The 17189-nt window shown below is 35.9% G+C and overlaps 1 protein-coding gene across 1 annotated transcript in view; it reads right to left on the bottom strand.

The window, feature by feature from the left end:
* The window catches only part of BTAF1 (BTAF1 RNA polymerase II, B-TFIID transcription factor-associated, 170kDa), a 106814-nt gene that overhangs the window by 54228 nt on the left and 35397 nt on the right, over nt 1–17189 (bottom strand). Inside the window, exons 5-12 of the mRNA XM_006880333.1 lie at nt 13036–13196; nt 10352–10488; nt 8688–8817; nt 7897–7965; nt 6827–6916; nt 5673–5768; nt 5401–5577; nt 1474–1614 (exon numbers count right to left, since the gene is read on the bottom strand). Coding sequence (XP_006880395.1) covers nt 1474–1614; nt 5401–5577; nt 5673–5768; nt 6827–6916; nt 7897–7965; nt 8688–8817; nt 10352–10488; nt 13036–13196 — 1001 coding nt within the window. The remainder of the gene's footprint in view (nt 1–1473; nt 1615–5400; nt 5578–5672; nt 5769–6826; nt 6917–7896; nt 7966–8687; nt 8818–10351; nt 10489–13035; nt 13197–17189) is intronic.

Raw genomic sequence — 17189 nt, 5'->3', positions numbered from 1 at the left:
ACTGAAGAGGAAATAGTATTCGCCTTTAATGATTCTCTACCCCTCTTTTCAGTGTTATACTATACAACTCTACTTCAGTATTTCATTTGCTAACCATGCTTATAGGGAATTCTGAAAAGAAAACAGCCACTACTTTAAATTTTATGTAAAGGCCCAACTTAGAGAACTATAAACCACTGAAACATAAGAAAACAGTTCTCTATGTAAAGCAATTTTAATTTGTTTAGAAAGGCACTAACCATCACGAAAAGATGGCCTTTAAGCTTCATGGTATGGCTAACTGCACTTCCGAATATATATGTATAAAAAAATAATTTTTGATAATGCAAAGGCACTCATGCCTTAAGAGGGCACTTGAAAAAAATACAATCATAATAAAGAATCAGCATCAAAAGAAACAAAAATCCAATAGATCTAAAAACCAAGAGTAAAATAAGGGAGAAATAACTATTTTCTTTTTAAGGCAGTTCTCTATGTACTCTATTTTTCCCAGAACAATACATAATTAAACTGCACACAATAAAGGATATTGAACATAAGAAAATTAAGGATGAATATAACTAAGAGTATCATCTCTCCCCAGCAACAATAGCAAAGTTCAACAGAGCGGCAAACAACAAATGCTGGCAAGGTAGTAGAAGACTGGAACCCTTATTCACTGCTGATAGGAGTGTAAACTGTTGCAACCACTTTGGAAGGCAGTCTGGTACCTTTTCAAAAAGTTGGAAATAGAATAGAAGTATCATTTGACTCAGCAATTCAACTACTGGGAATATACCCTAAAGAAACCAGAGCAACCATCCAAACAGACGTATGCATACCCTTGTTTTTTGCTACATTATTCACAACAGCAAAGAGAAGAAAGCAACCCAAGTGCCCATCAACAAACAAATGGATAGAAAAACTATGATATATTCACACAGTGGAGTACTATGAAGCATTGAAAACAAGAAACTCTTAAAACATTACACACATGGGTGACCCCTGGAGAACATTATGCTCAGCCACAAAAGGACATAGACTGCACAACACCACTGTTATAAAACAAGACTGATATGGGGGTGGTTGAAGAAAAAGAAGGAATAGATAACAAACACTGACACTGGAATAGATTAAAGAAAGAATATATTAAAAGGTGTATATGATTAGGCATAGAATAAGTTGTACAGCAATGTGGACTTGGGGAGGGAAAGAGGAAACTGCGGCAATGAATGAATATTTAATAAAGGAAAACAAAAGTGAACTGGGGGAGGGGGAAGGGAGGAGGAGGAAGGAAAATGCTAAACAATGAATGAATGAAAATCCAACTTTACACAGTAAACTTTTGTTAAAATCACAATAAAATAAAGAAGAACATTAAGGATGAAGGAAAAAAACGAACTGTTTTCCCTAACCAAAATATAAACAAGGAAGTGTTACCTAACTAAAATATAAACAAGCACAACAGGAAGAAAATAGGTAAAAAATATTTACCTTTTGTGTCTGAAGATAGACAAGGCTTTCTACTACAGGCACTAATGATGCTGCAGCAACTGCTCTGACATCATCATCAAGGTCCTGAAGTCCTTCAATTATTCTAGTTAAAACTTTTGGCAATAAAGTATTAATGACATCCTATAAAACATACATAAAAAAAGTAGAGTACATCAAAATAGGTTCATTTCTTGTACAATTGCTATGCTTACACAATTTTATCAAATTAGCCATATGAAAGTATGAATCCTAGTATTTATTCAAAATCAATCAAAGGAACTGAAAAAATTCCATCAACAGACAACTAATCTCATCTTTAACATTCTATAGTGGTAGCAAATATATGTTAATATGATTTAAACCACTAGAACAAGTTTTCTAGGTAAAAAAATTAACTAGAATTCTCTGTATGAAGGAAGAGGAACATAAACCTGTTAGAAACTTAGTTTCCATTTCTCATTCTTTTTCAAAGTCAGCAACAACCTACAAGGGTATCAGGACAAGAGGGAAGGGAAAGTCATTCCTTCTTGCTTCTTACTATCTCTTTTCTCAGCACTCCCAATAATAAAGTACTAAGAGGTTACTCCTATACCCATAAATTATGAAACTCATTGAAAATTGGTCTTGTTATAAAATAGGAATATTATTTCAATCATCAATAGGGCATGAAAAGAAATTCTATAATTCTGCGCAGAGAATATCAAGATAAATTGGGTATATTTATGCAGGAACTTAAACTCATTGCTGTCCAGTTGGAACTGACTCACATCTGACCCTCCAGTGGGTTTTCAGAGGCTAGAAACCTGAAAATCACACGAGAAGAGACTGCTCATCTTTTTCCCATAGTACAGATGGTGGTATCAAACCAGCTACCTTGGATTGGCAGTATAACTCTTTACCCCCTAGTCCAGCAGAGGTCCTATCAAAGAGAAGGAACCAGAAAGAACCAGAGATTCAGCTCAAAAGTCCATGAGCAAAATAAAAAAGTGACTCTGTTGTTATCAGTGTAAAGAGAATGAGTAACAGTATTATAAAACTTCAAAAGACCAATTTATAAGGGAGCTCTGGTGGCCTAGTGGCAAGAAGCTGCATTGCAATCTCAGAGGTATGTTGTTCAAATCCACCAAATGCTCTGCAGGAAAAGGAAAGGCAATCTCTTCCTGTACCAGTCAGATCCAATTTGATGGTACACACACACAAAAAAAATAATGATTTTTTTTTAAAAAAAAGACCTATTTGTATACCTTTAAGAATAGAAAGGGAGATTCCATAACTAGGGAAGGGCAAACCCAAAGTCTCTGACAAGATGTTCACCCAATCTGGGAAGAATCCAGGTGAGTTAACTAGTAAAAGGTCCTATTATTTCTAACTCATCTGTCTTTTTACTTCAAAACCTCTTACTTCTCCTTAACACAAAGTCTTTTTGGCACTATCATCTCTAGGTCAAACTAACAGTTGAGGACAGTACTCAAAAGCCCAAATCCACTAGTATAAAGGCTATTCCAACTCATGACAAGCTGAATCTGAGATGGTTTATCTTAATGGAAGGATACTGTGTCATTTTTCTCCTAAGGAGTACTGACGGGTTCAAATTGTTGATCTTTTGGTTAGTAACCAAACATTTAACCTACTACACATGCCAGTAGGTGCCATTGAGTAAATTCTTGATCCTTAAGTGGTCCTCCATCAAGTTTCCAAGGCTGTAATTTTTATGAGAAGAGACTATTCATCTACTCCTGCAGAGCTGCTGATAGACTGGCATAGCTTGCTTTTCCACCGGGAAACAAACACATTACACACTACTACTTTGCTCACGACAATGGAAGTATCTAATTCTAAAACCAAATCTTTAGTTACAGAATTAAAGAGTGACTTGTTTACTTAAAATACATGATAGGATCCTACAATTCCTTTATCTGTGGATATAACTCCATTAAGGAATATGGTTTTCTGTGCTGTATCAATAAGACCCTAAATCAATCACTTTAGAGATAGAAAACTTCAGATTACATACAACAGCAAGCAAAGCACAGATCACTACATTGCATGAAGAGAGTCACAGGACAAGGAACAGAAAAGATGGCAGAGACAAAGACTTCCTCCTAGAGCCAACTTTTAAGAAAGCCTTTCTCCTAGAACTAGTTCCCTGAATTAGGACTTACATCCTTATAAACTGTGAGAAATATCTGCTCAGTCATGTCACATGTGACTGACTGCTAGCTGGGGCCTGGATCCTCCGCTATGGGACTTTGGCTGTTTTGCTACATCTGATGGCAGTCCTGACGGGAATTTGACAGAGTTTTTTGGGGTCGTGTCTGATGTGCATTGTTGCTCTTTTCCCCTCAAGAGTGGGTGTCCTTAAGCCTTTGCCTAAGGTGGAAGTCTGCTCAAAGGCTTTGGTTTTAAAACCCCGCAGGGCCTGAGGGTCAAATTTATTAATTTTTGAGTGAAAATTCCTTAAATGAAACAGCAATCTTTTGTCTATTTGCTGAACTGAACAACCTGGTGTTGCGGTGATGCTGCACACAGTCCCATGGTCTTGTCAGATGCCATAATTGTTACGCATTATGTACAATGTCTGGATGAGCTTCCAAATGGATTCATGCTGGGAAGCAGGTATGGCATCTACTTCCTAAACTAGATGCCTCTGGAAACTCTACAAACTCTCTAAATGTACAGAAATTATGTTAGTTATAGAACAGAGTTAAGGTTTTGTGCAAAACTTACTCAGTTGTATTTGACTTGATGACACTTAGTCATTGCTAAATGAAACTAGTGATTTTTATATCTAGAGGAACACTCTTCCACTTTTTTCCCCCCACTCTTTGTCAATGTGTAGTATGAAGTAGCCTGGGTTGCTGTGATACTGAACCTTGTACCACTGGGGTATCAAATACCAGAATGGTTTCCCAATGTGGACAGTGTTTGGTGGAGCTCCCAGTTGTAAAACAGGTTTGGAAGCAGGAGTGGCATCCTCTTCCTATACTACATGCCTCTGGAAACTCTATGAACTTGGAATTGACAATAGTTATGGAAAGGCATTAGGTCTTTTGTTCATAGAGTCGCTATGAGTCGCACTTGACTAGATGGAAATCAATAACAACGATGTTGTAACAGAAAACACAGCAACACTAAAATACTAGGAGGGGAAGTGTTATAATACTAAAAGAATGTGACGTAAAGACAAAGGGAAAGAATTTACTGAATTCTGTATCAGTTTTTCCATAAAAAATTATTATACATATAGGTAGATTATAGTTTACCAATGTACAATGAAACATTACATATATACTTCAGATGCACTGATAAATAAAGTATGCTTTATGGACCATTCTAATAACCTAACCACTAACCACAAAATGAAAATTACCATTTCAGAATTTTCAATAACCTATTAAGACCTACGAGTGCTTATAAGCAGATTTGTAAGTATTTTATCTCAGATGAAGTATGACAACACAAATAGTAATGGACTAGAGGAAACATCTAAGTTTAGTTTTGGTCCTACCTCTAACAAGTTTTATGACCAAACATGAAAAAGTATATAACCATATAGTGATTGTTTGCTTATATACTCACTGTACATTGCCTGAGGCAAGTTTCATGTCTGCTTCTGTTTTATGAATCCCTCATCAATCAGCAAGGTACCTTGTAATGCTCAGAGTATTTAACATTTAGAGTTAAAACAGTTAAGCCAAGACATCATAAGTTCTGAATTAACTGTAGTGGTGGATCAAACAGGGAAAATAATCCATGACGTTAGAGAGTAAACAATCTACCTTGTTAATATTACCTACCTCTAAAAGAAGCCAAATATTGAAGGACTGGCGACTGGCCTATCTAAAATACCTAAGAGAGCAAAAACTAATGAAAATAAAGAGGAGAAAAACTATTCTTACAAATGCTTAAAAAAATATCAGTGTTTACCTGACGAACTGCCAAAGCATATTTTATTCCCAGTAGACCACCATGTCTAACTTCCCATTGTTCTTGTGTAAGTAATTTAAGCAGTACATCTACAGTCTTATGAACTCCTGTTTCATTCATGTGTTTCAATACTACACCTAATGTTTGAGCACAGGTTTCACGAACAGGTGCCACAACCTACAAATGAAAAAAAAAAAATTTATTTTTACACAAATTTATTTTGTAAAAGCTGATATTTGAATGGGTGTGATATTTGTTTAGATGGTACTTACTTCATCAGAAACAAAGTCTCCAAACCTGTCTAACGCAAAAACACAAAGAAGTCTAATAACCAGGTCTTCCAACCACTCTTGATGCTGCTGAATCATCTGTTAAAACATAATTATTGTTAATAACAAAGATCGTATTTTATACTAAGAAAGAGGAAATGAGTATAACTTGTGTTTAAAAATTTTTTGTTCTGAAACAAAATAGTTCCAATGAACAGACTTACTATAAAACCATATACTTTTTGATGACAAATGTGATTCAGATATATGGTATCAGATTCTGAAAATTAATTTAATAATGCTATTCTAAGAAAAATTAAAAACCTCATTACTTAAGGTTGCAATTACGTATGTTACTCAACAATTTGATATCCTATTTACCACTGTCTGTATGGTGATGAAGGAAGAAGTTCAAGCTGCTTTGAAGGAAATAGCAAAAAATAAGGCCCCAGGAATAGATGGTATACCAACTGACGTATTTCAGCTAACGGATACTGCCCTGGATGTGCTCACCAAGTTGTGCGAAGAAATCTGGAGAACAACCACTTGGCCAACTGACTGGAAGAGATCTATATTTGGTCCCATCCCAAAGAAAGGTGACCCAACAGTGTGGAAACTATAGAACGGTATCATTGATTTCACATGGAAGCAAGATTCTACTAAAGATTATCCAAAAACAACTGGAATAGCACATCATTAGAGAACTGCCAGAAGTCCAGGCTGAGTTTAGAAGGGGTCGTGGTACTAGGGATATTGTAGTTAATGTTAGATGGCTCTTAGCTGAAAGCAGGGAATACCAGAGGAATGTATATCTGTGTTTGATTGACGATGCAAAGGTGTTTGACTGTGCAGATCGTAACAAACTGTGGCTGACTCTGAGAAGAATGGGAATCCCAGAACATTTGATCATGCTAATGTGAAACCGATACTTGGACCAAGAGGCAGTCGTCAGAACAGAGCAAGGAAACACTGCATGGTATACACCTTTAATCAATTCTTATCTGTAAATTTCTTCTGAGCCTTTTAATTTTTTTGTTACTCACTCTACTCTATCTGTCCCTTTTATTTACTTTTGATTCTACTTCATCACATATACTTTACTTATTATCTTAGAAAAAGAGGTTAATTACTGAAACCTGTTGCTCTAAAAAACTTACCTCTTCTAAAGTACTGTCTCCTATTTTACCACCACTTTTCCCATGGGCTTTAAGGATTTCCCTAAGACCAGTGCCTGCCCCATGTCGAACCTAAGAGAGCACAAGGATAAGAAGCCATTGTCAGAAGTTAAAAGCTTACAAAACAGTTTTAACTTTTCTCCAATGTGGAAAAAAAAGGATCTTTTATTGTTATGTGCAATTTTAAAAACTTGAGCTAAGAAAATAGCTTATTTGTAAATCCTTCTGAGATAAATTCACACTACTGTCACTACTTTACATTCTCTACCTTACATTTAGTATCACCCATAGTAGGATAGAGGACATGTAAAATAAAAAGGTCTTCACAGTCTCCAACAATAGTATTTTGGAGTTATATGCATCAAAACTAAGCCCCAAAGCTCCTAGCATTAAGCATAAATGACAACAGAAACATCTTGTGAAGACAAATGCATCACTTAAGTCCATAGGTTAACTGTTTTCCTTAGACAAAGCAAGGATACAGTATTACTACTACAGTATTATTCAGAGTGACTAAGACAGGTAACAAAAACCATACCAACTTACTCAAGACTACATTTGAAGTAATGCCTTAATAGCTTTTCATAGTTATTTAAAAACCTTAAATAAAAGTGTACAAAGGAGAAACAAAAAAGCAAAAAAGTAAGGGAGCTCTGGTAGCCTAGTGGCAAAATGCTACACTGCATCTCAGAGGTATGCGGCTCAAATCCACCAGATGGCTCTGATAGAGAAGGAGGGGCAATCGCCTCTTGTACCAGTCAGATCTGATTTGATGGTACACACAAACAAAATAATAGTTCTTGATAAAGGCATTTTCTACCATTTGGAAGAGATAATCAAGCCAAAAGACTTTAGATGACTGCTAAATGAATGAAAAGAAATTAACAATTCACTAAGTACAAAGAAAGTCAATGACATAAAGTGTCCTAACCAATGGATACTGAAGGGATATGGAGAGAATAGGGATCATGATAAAGTAGACTGTTCTTGGCATTGCTCTCCCCCCTGGTGTTGGAAACAAAGCTGTAATGTAATGAAGAAATCGTACTTACCTCCCAGGATGGGTTAAAAAGATCATTACAGAGTTCTTCACAAAAGCTCTCCAAAGGCCATTCATTTGTCTAAATTAAAAAAACAAACTTACTACTAGTTCAAAAGATCTATTTTGTTAATAATTTAAACTATTTAATAAAGTATATCACTTACAGGTCTAGTAAGAATTACTAGTTTTTCTAGAATGGAGAAGGACTGTTGCATAGGTTTTCTTGCCTACAGAGTTAATGGGTGGTGCAACTGGCTAACTGCTCAATTAACGATTATGCAAAAAAGTCTGGCACTTGTGTGAAAAACAATGTATACGAACTTTAGTAAACCAGTATAATATAAATAAAGTCTGCAATTCAAACCCACCCAGAGGCACCTCAAAAGATAAGCTCAGTGATCGGCTTCTGAAAGACCATAGCCTTAAAAACTCTATGAAGCAGTTCTGCTCTATACATGCAAAGTCAAAATCCACAAAGAAAAACAAATCTTAACTGATTTGTTAAGACCATACTGGTGGCCTTTTTTCTATAGAACCACCAGGTAAATAGTCTACCAGCAACAGCAAACTGGATAGTCTGCATCCCACTACCCAGTAAGTGAATGCAAACCATCTGACCATTTACGGTTCCTACAGTCATAGTAGGCAGTCTTTAAAAAATTGAAATAAGTCACATTTTACTGGTGAAATAAGATAAATTTCCTTACTTGAAAGATTACCGAATAATGTCTACTGAAACATTATTTAGAAAAAAACAATATGAACAATTACAAAGGACAATTTAGAATACTTTAATAGTACCTCTTCAATCAAAGAAGGGCTGTCAGAAATATTATCAATCACAACTTTTGAATCATTTGCTGGCTGATTAATAACAACATTTGCAATTTTCCTTCTCTTTTCTTCTGGCTCCCCATCTGTGCTATCATTGCTAAAAAGAAAAGAAAAGTCATCACAAAAGGGCAAATATTGCATACAGCCACTATGTAAAACGAGACTGACATTAGGGTTGATGGAAGACAGAAAAGGAGGGGAGGAATGATGTATACTGCATTGAAACAGATGAGGGAGAGAACTGTTTAAAAGGGGCATATGAACAAATATTCTTGTCATTACAGAAGTCCAGAGTGAAAGCTGCATTGTGGAGTGGACTCTGGGGGGCAACGGGACTACACAACAATGAAAGAGTTTTTCTTTTTCTTTTCAAGGAGAAGAGTGAATTGGGAGGAGTGGGTGAGTACAGAGAAAAGTGCAACAATGAATGACTGGAAACCCTAGTCTCTGTAGACTTTCATTAAAATTCATTTAAAAAAAAGTGAATAAAGTAAATCACAGTGAACATAAGAGAACCCATGATGTTAACAACTATTTAACATATTCTGCTAATATAATTTTCCTTAAAAATTTTATGTAACAAATATCTTAAGATTAGTGCTTATGATTTTTTAGCATAAACTTATCTCACTACTTTCGCTGTTGAAAATAAAACAGGTCAGTAAATTCTTGCTTTCAAATTGGAATTTAAATTTTCTAATGTTTCATTTTCACCCTCCCTTGTTAAAACTAGCTCCCTTTTTTTAATCAAGTCCCCTAATCTAGTTACTATTAAGTGACTCAGCATAACAATAACTCCTTAAGGCCTGTGGCCTCCCTGTATAATCTTACTAATTCTTTTAAAATATGAAAATAAGATAATTGGTAAAAATTACCTACAGAAAAAGAGTAAGTTCTGTCACTGTTAGCAAAATCCTCTTTCCACAAGTTGTCTAGAATTTATTAATCTTTCATTCATGCAAATATTTCTTTAGTACCAATAATAATTCTGACCTAATACATCTGTGTGGAACCCACAAATAGGCTTTTTTAACAAGACCCTAAAAGTGCTTTTGAAGCAAGTAATTGTGAGCTACCCTCTAAGAAGCACTATGCAATGTTATTATTTTATTCAGAAAGTTCCCTCCTACAAAGAAATTAAGCAAGTCTAATTATTATTGCCTGCTACAGGATATAGCTCTTAAGCCTAAAGAATAGGTGATTTGGTGATTTAACAGTACAAAAGTTTTGCTGCACAAATTCAGATCACATCTCTGAGTTCATTCTCTCCTATGCTCCCTTCTGTCCACTCTTTCCACCCATAATACCCTTCCTTCTACTTTGTGAAATTCCATAATTAAGGAATCTGTTCATGTTTCCCCGGCCTGGACTGCTGTCCCCTTTGAAGCTCTTTAGTCTTTGTTCAGAGGTGATAAATAGTACATGAAAAAATCTGCACATACGGATTTTTCATGAGGAAGTAGTTTTAGTCTCAAGTAATGGTAAATAAATGTCCCTAACAACTGAGTAAAACAATCCAAATGGAATGCTAGAAATAAAAATAATGTTAAGAAAATATGTTTTACAAATTAAAGCAAAGATTTAAGTCACAGAGCAACACCATTTTAAATGAATAACACAAAGACTGCTACCTCTTCTCATTTGTTTCGACTGCATCTCTGGATCTCTGTTTTGCAAATAATTTAGCCATTCTTTTAGCTTTGTTCTTTTGTCTATTGCTCATTCCTGCTCGAAATTCTGAGTCGATCAATTCAGCTGCTTGGAGAGTCTAAAATAATAAAAGAATACTGAATTTGAACTTATGAAGTTAAAATGAATATTCAATGCCTCAGAAGAAGTCATAACATTTCATGATTCTAACCCACAGAGGTTAGCACTTAAAAGTTATACTTAAAAAAAAAGGTTACAGATGACTTAAAATTTACAAGAATAAAGAATGTCAGCAGAAGAAACTACTACATCTGTTGAGGGGAGGATTTTTTTATCTATATCCATAAGCGCGATTGTTCTAGTATCTCAGTCATTTAGCCCATATAACCATGTTACTGTCAAGTAAGCCTATTCTATGGGAGACACTATAAAGGTCACGTGATTTAAAAAAAGGCTTTGAGACCAGGCCTGGATATCTTTTCTGCATCTAACTTTACAATTCAAATGTAATTTATACTTCTTCAGTCATTCAAGGTCACTGATATACACCCCTTCCTACTAACTTAGCTAAGAACTACTGACAAAGCAATGTGAAATGAGTCCACTGCAACAACTAGTGTTCCTCTAAGAAATCCAAAATATATAAGGCTAACCTAATTTAATAAATCCCCAGTTGTAAACTGCCACTGCATTCTGATGTCTGTGGCTCACTTCTAATATACTTGCTCATTCATTTTCTTACATGTCCAATTACCCAGGTTGTGATCACAATGCCACATTTCCAGTTTTATTTTCCACTTACATCTTCATTTTCTCTTTCCATTTCTCTTTCTCATTACATACTTTCCTGGTTGCCAATATATTTTTTCCTCTTTATATTCTAATCTTTCCCCCTCCCTCATATTTCTACTACTTACTGTCTATCTGCTAAAATTATTTATCTTTACAAATACACAAAGCTCTAAAAAAACAACCTTTAAAATTTCACTTGTTTAAAAGCTAGTTTTAAAAAGCAGCAAATGGAATCATACTCCACTTAAGCAAAAGGAAAGGCCAAGAGAATTAAAAATTCAGAAAATTCTTAATGGAGTTCATGGGCCTCTGTAACAATTGAAGAAAAAAGGGGAGCGCATACAGAACCCCTTGAAATGTAGCATTTCATATGTATGTGCATTTTTCGGAAAAGTGACTATCAGCTTTTACTAGAACATGGAAACAGCATATGGTTATTCGTAAAATGAAGGGGGAAAGTTAAGATTCACATGAGAATTAGTTGGGAATTAGAACAAGAAAAAATGACAAAGAAAGTAAAATTATGATACAGTTATACAGCAGAATAATATGAAGCAATCAGAAAAGGATGTGATCTATCTGTCCATGGTCAAAGTTTCAGAAAAAAATGTACAATTTATTATTTTATTGAATTTGTTGTTATGTGCCATCAAGTCGCCTGCAACTCATAGCAACCCTATGTACAATAATAGAAATGATGTACAACTTATTATTTTATCACATTTGTTGCTGTTGTTATGTGCCGTCAAGTCGCCTGCGACTCATAGCGACCCTGTGTATAACAGCCCTGAAGCCTGCCCTGTCCTGAGCCAGTCTCACGGACTCTGGTAAGTGCCCTAGTTTCTGAATCAATCCATCTCATCTGAGGTCTTCCTCTCATGCACTGTCCCTCCACCATTCCGATCATGATGTCCTTCTCTAAGAATTGGTCCCTCCTGGCCACATGCCCAAAGTATATGAGACAAAGCTTCAAAATCCTTGCCTCTAAGAAACACTTGGTTTCACCATCTCCAGAACAGACCTATTTGTTTCCTTGGCTGTCCATGATATGTTCAAGACTGTTCTCCAGCACCATAACTCAAAGACATAAATTCTTCTTCTATTTTCCTTATTCATTATCTAGCTATCTGATACACAGCAAGTAATTGTAAAGACCATGGACTGCATCAGTCGCACGTTAGTCTTTAGACTGACATTGTTGCTTCTCGGTACTCTGGAAAGGTCTGTGACAGCAGATTTACATAATGTAATTCATCTTTTGATTTCCTGACTTCTGGTGCCAAAGGTGTTGACTGTGGAGCTGAGCAACTGTGAACTGTTAGCAACCTCAATTTCTTCTCCGTCCATCATGATGCTGCCATTTGGCCCAATAGTGAGAATTTTTGTCTTTCTGATGCTGAGCTTCAATCCATATTAAAGACTGCAGTCCTTGACCTTCTGCAGCAAGTGCATACTCTTTAGTATTTGAAATTTTAAAAACATGTTTAACCCTTTCTCAGTTAAAATTAAAGATTTCTAGTAACATGGTCTCTGACTATCATAGCCCTCACTATTGTCCATTCTTCCAAGAACTTACTTTTTAAGCAAATAGTAATACTATGCAAGTAGGATCTCTTAATACCAGTGGTTTCCGAGGTTTACTCAGGTTTCCCTAAAAGCTCAGCACTTATAAAGTAGGTTTAAGTTCTGTTTCTACAAAAATCTAGCAACAGAAGTCCAATTTACAAAGGCATTCAATTATAGTGGTACAAGCCAGCAATCAGCAGAAAGAATTAAGCATTAAAGGGGGGCGGGGGAATTGCAATTGGATAAGCCAAGTGAAGAAAGCCCCTGTATTATTATTTGCAATTAAACAATCAAAGGTTTTACCTACAGGTTTATTTACAAGGGCTGCTGCACTTGGAGTATAATCCAAATCTTCATCATTGAATAGTTCTTCAGTACTCATTCCAATCGCTTCTCCCACATTAAGGCCAAGTTTCTTCTGTAATAGTTTACGTTGGCGTGCGATTCTCTCTTTAGGATCCACCTCACCTTTAAATAGAAGAAATGAATTATATATTTTCTCCATATTAGTTATGACATTTTTAATACATTCTCACTGGATTCCATTAAATTTTTTAACTTAAAAAGTAAATTATTAAAACTGCACTGCTCCCATCAACAAATGAATAGATAAAGCAACTGAAAGAGAAATACATGGAGTATTAAAAAGCACTGAAAAATAATGAATAACTCATGCAACACTACACAACACAAATGAGTCTAGAGAACATTGTGCTGAGTTAAATAAGTCAATCAAAAATGGACAAATACTGCAGAAGATCACTGTTATAAAGATAGGAGAGTTAGGAGGGAGTAGTGGGAAAAGCAGAAAAAGAATAAACACTGCATTGAAATATGTGAAAGGTAGGTCAATCTGAAATAAACAATCAGATTCTATACATATTAACAATCTGGATCAGGACAAGCATTAAGGGTTGAATGGTGGAGGGGAAGGAAAGAAAATATGTATGATAAGTGAATAAAAAACCAAATTCTTTGTAAACTTTCATTCAAATCACATAATGAAATTTTAAAAAATCATGGTGGCCAATTAAAACACTCATAACCCGGAACACATCCAAAATAGTATAAAACCTAATTCTGACTTGAAAAAAAGTGTTCAACATTAAAAAAATTTTTTTTTAATTCCAAGAATTTTTATTATTATTGAGCATAAAATTATTAAATAACTAGGGAGTTCTGGTGGCCTAGTGGTAAGAAGTTACACTGTAATCTCAAAGGCATGAGATTAGAATCCACCAGCTGCTCTTCAGAAGAAAGACTGGCAATCTCTTTCTGTGCAATTTACTGCCTCTGAAAACCCACTGGAGGGATAGCTATGAGTCAGTTCTGACTCAAAGGCACAGAACAACTTCTTTTCCATTTTCTCAAAGATCTGTAACAAGGCTAAAACAAATAAAATCTAGATGTTATTTTACAGAAATACATCTAAACAAATAAATGTTATTTCAAGTTTGCCCTTATGTATTTTAAATGGGCTATAAAAATGTACATCAGCGTCTCATCTGCTCATCATATTCCATTTGCATGCTGAGCAAATAATCTGAGAAACTGGGCTATATGGAAAACAATGTAGGATTATCAGGATTAGAAGATGACTCATTAACAAGTTGTGAAATGAAGAGTTAAGTTTTTTTAATAAGACCACATCTCAACATAAAGAAAACGAAAATCTCACTAGTAGACTAGGAAACATCATGATAAACAAAAAGACTAAAATTGCCAAGGATTTTAATTTTACTTTAGAGTCACAATAACACAATGTGCTCAGCAGTGGAAGGCAATATGGCGCTTTCTCAAAAAGTTGCAAATAGAGATACCATTTGACCCAGCAATTCCACTACTGGGAGGACACCCCAAAGAGACCATAACTGACATCCAAGCAGATATATGCACATCCATGTTTACTGCGTCTTTGTTCACAACAGCAAAGAGTTGGAAACAACCCAAGTACCCATCAACAAACGAATGGATAGAGAAGCTATGGTATATTCACACAATGGAATACTATGCTGCACTGAAAAACAAGGAACTCATAAAACATTATACAAAATGGGTGACCCCAGAGGTCATTACACTGATTGAAACATCTCAGTCACAAAAGGACAAATACTGTATAGTGCCACTGTTGTGGGATTGACATTGGGGTTGGGGAGAGACTGAGAAAGATGGCATAAATTAAGTATACTGCATTGAAACAAATGAGAGAGAGAATTGTTTGAAAGGGATATAAGATTAGGTATTATTGTCATGACAGGAGTTGTGAACGAAGGTTGTACCGTGGAGTGGACTTGGGGGGAGGGATTGTACAACAATGAAAGAATTTATCTTTTACTTTTCAAAGAGAAGAGCAAAAGGGGAGGAAGGTTGGGCAGAGAGAAAAGTGCAACAATGAATGAATGCATGGAAATTCAGTCTCTAAACTTTCATTAAAATAAAAGTTTTTTAAACAAGAAGATGGAAGAGTAGCAGTGGCAAAGTTTAACAGGACAGCAAGTAATAAATGTTGGAGAGGATGTGGCAGATAGGAACTCTTATACATTGTTGGGATTGCACAATGGTACAACCATTCTGAAGGCAGGTGAATGCTTCCTCAAAAAGTTGATATAGACATTCCATATGACCCAGCTATTCCACTGCTTGGAATATACCCTGAGAAAATGAGAACTGAGGCACAAATGGAGACTTATACACCAAGGTTTGTAGCAGTGTTACCATTGCATGAATATGGAAACAGCCCAGACGTCAAACCACTATGGAATGGACTCAGAAGTTATGGTACATTCACACAATGAAATATTATGCAGCACACAGGAGCAATAATTTTGTAATTACCTAACCTGGGAGGACTGGAGAGCATTATGCTGAGTGAACTGAGTCTCATAAGGACCAATATTTTACAAAACCATTATTGTAAAAAGAGCATGAAGATCCATGCTGGGCAAGGGTGGAAGCAGAGGGGTGAAGGTGAGCAGGAAGGTAGGGGGAGAATTAATCATGGAGTCCCACAATTTGATGAGAGGGGATTAGGGAAATGGAAGGAACTGGTGCGAGAAACAATGTATTTGAATTTCATAAATAAACTAATTTTAAAAGAAGATGATGGAAGGAATATAGAGTCCTTATACCAAAAGAATTGGTTAGGGGAGCCTCTGGTGGCCTAGTGGCAAGAAGCTGTACTGCAATCCCAAAGGTATACGGTTTGAATCCACCAGATGCTCTGCCGGAGAAGGAGGGACAATTTCCTCCTGTACCAGTCAGATCTGATTTGACGGTACACGCACAAAAAAAAAAAAAAAGAAGAAGAAGAAGAAAAACGAATTGGTTGATACTGAAACATTTCAGGAAACAGTGTATGATCAAGAACTCACAGTTCTGAAGGAAGCAGTCCACGTTGCACTGGAGGAACTGGCAAACAAGTAAGACCTCACGAATTAACAAGATACCAACTGGGGTGTTTCAGGAAACACATGCAGACTTTGACAGGCACAGTTCATAACAACAAATCTGGAAGACAGCTATCTAGCCAACTGAAAAGATCCGTATTTGTTCACATTCCCAAAAAAGTTGATCCAACAGAGTGTGAAACTATCAATCATCATTAATATCACATGGAAGTAAAATGGTATCGAACAGTACTCAAAAATGGCTGGACTAGAACACTGAGAGGAAAATGTCAGAAACTCAAGCTGGAGTCAGAAGATGCCATGAAACAAGAGCTATCACTGCTGATGTCTGGTGGCTGTCAGCTGAAAGCAGAGAATACCAGAAAAATGTTGACTCTAGAAAGGCATCTATCTGACTTTATGGACCATAACAAACTATGTCTTACATTGAGAAGAATGGGAATCCTACTCACCATGCAAAATCAATACATGGACTAAGACACAGTTGTCCATAAAGAATACTGCAGGGTTTAAAAGGTGTGTGTATATGGGCTATATCTTTTCTCTCTATCTATGTAATCTGTATGCTAAACAAATTAATTAGAAGATTATACTAAATGAAGAATAATGGGGCATCAGGATTAGAGAAAGCTTCATTAACAACCTATGTTATGCAGATGACACAACCTTGTTTACAAAAAGTTGAACTTTCAGAAGAGGACTTGAGGCGCTTACTGAAGAAAACAACAGACTGCACTCTTCGATAACGGTTACAATTCAATATCAAGAAACAAAAATCTTCACATTATGATGGAGAAAGGAATGAAGATGCCAAGATTTAATTTTACTTGGATCCATAATCAACATCCATGGTAGCAGCAATCAATAAATTAAAAGGTGGCTTGGTGCACTGGGGAAATCTGCTGTCAATGACCAAAGTTCTAAAGAGCTTGGATGTCAGTCTAAAAACTAAAGTACTCTCAGGGAGGAGTGATAGGGAATGGCAAGGGACACATTGACAAAGGAGATTAATCAGAACTGGCTTTGACAAGCACTGTGGCAATTGGACAATTAA

Source organism: Elephantulus edwardii, unplaced genomic scaffold, assembly GCF_000299155.1.
Source record: "Elephantulus edwardii isolate Elephantulus edwardi_28Jun2011 unplaced genomic scaffold, EleEdw1.0 scaffold00007, whole genome shotgun sequence".
Taxonomy (NCBI): Eukaryota; Metazoa; Chordata; class Mammalia; order Macroscelidea; family Macroscelididae; genus Elephantulus; species Elephantulus edwardii.
Note: the sequence above shows the minus strand (reverse complement) of the source record. Positions and strands in the feature narration are given on the sequence as shown.